The 3,853-nt window shown below is 48.4% G+C and overlaps 2 protein-coding genes across 5 annotated transcripts in view; one reads left to right on the top strand and one right to left on the bottom strand.

Moving 5' to 3' along the window:
- Positions 1–1,816, bottom strand: part of LOC123960187 (bile salt-activated lipase-like) — a 22,554-nt gene extending 20,738 nt beyond the window's left edge. The window contains exon 1 of one of the 2 annotated variants that reach the window (XM_046034803.1): positions 1,714–1,816. The gene's annotated coding sequence lies outside the window, so the exon portion shown is untranslated. The remainder of the gene's footprint in view (positions 1–1,713) is intronic. The other variant, XM_046034804.1, reaches the window with a different exon arrangement.
- Positions 1–3,853, top strand: part of tsc1a (TSC complex subunit 1a) — a 21,000-nt gene that overhangs the window by 3,373 nt on the left and 13,774 nt on the right. For all 3 annotated transcript variants that reach the window (XM_046034769.1, XM_046034767.1, XM_046034768.1), the window contains exons 4-6: positions 1,222–1,374; positions 2,560–2,704; positions 2,778–2,932. In XM_046034769.1, coding sequence (XP_045890725.1) covers positions 1,222–1,374; positions 2,560–2,704; positions 2,778–2,932 — 453 coding nt within the window. The remainder of the gene's footprint in view (positions 1–1,221; positions 1,375–2,559; positions 2,705–2,777; positions 2,933–3,853) is intronic.

Raw genomic sequence — 3,853 nt, forward strand, 5'->3', positions numbered from 1 at the left:
AAAACACGACGTACTGAAACACGTTGTACTGAAACACGTTGTACTGAAACACGACGTGCTGAAACACAAAGTACTGAAACACGTTGTACTGAAACACGTTGTACTGAAACACGACGTGCTGAAACACAAAGTACTGAAACACGACGTACTGAAACACAAAGTACTGAAACACGTGCTGAAACACGTTGTACTGAAACACGACGTACTGAAACACGACGTGCTGAAACACGACGTGCTGAAACACGACGTGCTGAAACACGACGTGCTGAAACACGACGTACTGAAACACGACGTGCTGAAACACGACGTACTGAAACACGACGTACTGAAACACGACGTGCTGAAACACGTTGTACTGAAACACGTACTGAAACACGACGTGCTGAAACACAAAGTACTGAAACACGTTGTACTGAAACACGTTGTACTGAAACACGACGTGCTGAAACACAAAGTACTGAAACACGACGTACTGAAACACAAAGTACTGAAACACGACGTGCTGAAACACGACGTACTGAAACACGACGTGCTGAAACACGACGTGCTGAAACACGACGTACTGAAACACGACGTGCTGAAACACGACGTGCTGAAACACGAGGTGCTGAAACACGACGTACTGAAACACGACGTACTGAAAACACGACGTACTGAAAACACGACGTACTGAAACACGTTGTACTGAAACACGTTGTACTGAAACACGACGTGCTGAAACACAAAGTACTGAAACACGTTGTACTGAAACACGTTGTACTGAAACACGACGTGCTGAAACACAAAGTACTGAAACACGACGTACTGAAACACAAAGTACTGAAACACGACGTGCTGAAACACGACGTACTGAAACACGACGTGCTGAAACACGACGTGCTGAAACACGACGTACTGAAACACGACGTGCTGAAACACGACGTGCTGAAACACGACGTGCTGAAACACGAGGTGCTGAAACACGAGGTGCTGAAACACGACGTGCTGAAACACGAGGTGCTGAAACACGAGGTGCTGAAACACGACGTACTGAAACACGACGTACTGAAACACAAAGTACTGAAACACAAAGTACTGAAACACGACGTCCTGAAACACAAAGTGCTGAAACACAAAGTACTGAAACACAAAGTACTGAAACACAATGTTCTGAAACACGACGTGCTGAAACACAGAGTACTGAAACACAAAGTACTGAAACATGATTTACTCTTCCTTCAGCCCCTGTTGGAGAAGCTGAATGAGTCTCTGAGCCGACCCGGGACCAGACTGGCTGGTCTTACCCTGCTGGGTCACCTGATCCAGAAACAGCCTCCCTGGGTTCATCACATCAGCCGCTCGGCTCTGCTGGCCTCCCTGCTGCGCTGCCTTAAGGTACTCATACTAATACTTATACTAATACTAATACTAATACACAGCAGACAGTGTATGTGGATATAAATGTCTCAGTCTAAGGTAATAGAAACATAACGGTTCGTTCTGTAAGCTCTTTATACACCACTGTAAACATAGTGGGCCGTCAGGTCCTGGCGGCAGCTTGCGGTCTGTGCACACAGCTGCTATGTTAACTTCATACTCATATGATCCACCGTCTGAAAGCTAAAATCCTCCTGATTCGACCAATTCAAACCATTTCAAGATACAGTCACCACAGCGGGTCCAATCAGCGCCTCTGTCAGAACAACCGGTACAATCAAAAGTGACGTGACTCACCTGTGAAGCCTCACAGTAACTTAATCCACCGATCGATTATAATCCAACAGAAACAGGTTTGTAACGTTATCAGAGGTCCAGAAGATCCAATCCAGTAAAAACATCTGCCGGCAGACGCGGCTCGTTTGGCATTATAACCGTAATAACTCTGATTTGAATATAAACAACTACGATAGCTTGTATTCAAATTAGCCGCTGAGCTCTGACCTTTCGAGTGACACCAAATCCGACCCAATAGGAGCTCACGTGTCCCTTTCACAGCCTACAGCAACCAATGAGAGCCGTGCTGTAAGGAAGGGCCGGCCCCTGTTATTTCCTGGGTAGGCCGAGCCAATTGTAAGTGTGCCGATGACGGGCACTTCGTGTAGCCAATCAAATTAGATTCATGATCTACCAGCAAAAAAACACGTCTGTGTCGAGCTGCCGGCTGATACGGAGCGACGCAGCAGCAGCCGCCTGCCGCCAAGGGGCGGGGCTGTTTTAGAAAAAACACGTGTGATTGTATAGAAGACTATAGTAGAAAATGTTTCTACTTGTCAGCTGATTTATTCCCTCAGTAAACACTTTCCTGATGAGTTTATGGTCTCAGTCTCTAGTTTCAAGTCTTCTTCAACACAGCATGATGTTCATTTAGTAAATTATGGTCCCATTTAGAGGAACAGAGACCAGGAAGCAGGGGGGGCTTTGCATCTAGCTAACCAATGTAGCTAGCTCCAAACATGGTCACGGAGTCCAGAAAACACGATGGCGACGGCCGTAATGCCAACCTGTAGTCCACAAACCAACGCTGTAATCTGACACCCGCCTCTGAGCGAACTCAGTCCGAGCTGCTTCCTGTTTCCTCAGACAGACACTGACGTGGTGGTCCTGATCACCGGAGTCCTGGTGCTCATCACTCTGCTACCCATGATCCCTCAGGCCGGGAAACAGCACATCTACGACTTCTTCGACGTGTTCGGACGCCTCGCATCCTGGAGCTACAAAAACCCTGGTAACACGCGCTCACACGCTCAACACACTCTCTGGTTGGTCGCTGGGCTGTTCTGATTGGCTGTCCCCTGCAGGTCGTGTACCTGTGGTCCACCTGGTCCACCTCCATGCAGGTGTGTACTCTCTGTTCCACCGTCTGTACGGGATGTTCCCCTGCAACTTCATCTCCTACCTGAGGCTGCACTACAGCATGAAGGAGAACCTGGACACCTTCCAGGAGGTCGTCAAGGTCAGTACAGACCAGCAGAGACCAGCAAAGACTTCTAAAGACCAGAAGAGATCACTAGAGACCAGTAGACACCACTACAGACCAGCAGTGACCTGTACAGACCGGCAGTGACCAGTATAGACTAGCAGAGACCACTACAGATCAACAGAAACCTGTACAGACCAGCATAGTCCAGTACAGACCAGTAGACACCACTACAGACCAGCAGTGACCTGTACAGACCGGCAGTGACCAGTATAGACTAGCAGAGACCACTACAGATCAACAGAAACCTGTACAGACCAGCATAGTCCAGTACAGACCAGTAGACACCACTACAGACCAGCAGTGACCTGTACAGACCGGCAGTGACCAGTATAGACTAGCAGAGACCACTACAGATCAACAGAAACCTGTACAGACCAGCATAGTCCAGTACAGACCAGTAGACACCACTACAGACCAGCAGTGACCTGTACAGACCGGCAGTGACCAGTATAGACTAGCAGAGACCACTACAGATCAACAGAAACCTGTACAGACCAGCATAGTCCAGTACAGACCAGTAGACACCACTACAGACCAGCAGTGACCTGTACAGACCGGCAGTGACCAGTATAGACTAGCAGAGACCACTACAGATCAACAGAAACCTGTACAGACCAGCATAGTCCAGTACAGACCAGTAGACACCACTACAGACCAGCAGTGACCTGTACAGACCGGCAGTGACCAGTATAGACTAGCAGAGACCACTACAGATCAACAGAAACCTGTACAGACCAGCATAGTCCAGTACAGACCAGTAGACACCACTACAGACCAGCAGTGACCTGTACAGACCGGCAGTGACCAGTATAGACTAGCAGAGACCACTACAGATCAACAGAAACCTGTACAGACCAGCATAGTCCAGTACAGACCAGTAGACACCACTACAGA

Source organism: Micropterus dolomieu, linkage group LG21 (assembly GCF_021292245.1).
Source record: "Micropterus dolomieu isolate WLL.071019.BEF.003 ecotype Adirondacks linkage group LG21, ASM2129224v1, whole genome shotgun sequence".
Taxonomy (NCBI): domain Eukaryota; kingdom Metazoa; phylum Chordata; class Actinopteri; order Centrarchiformes; family Centrarchidae; genus Micropterus; species Micropterus dolomieu.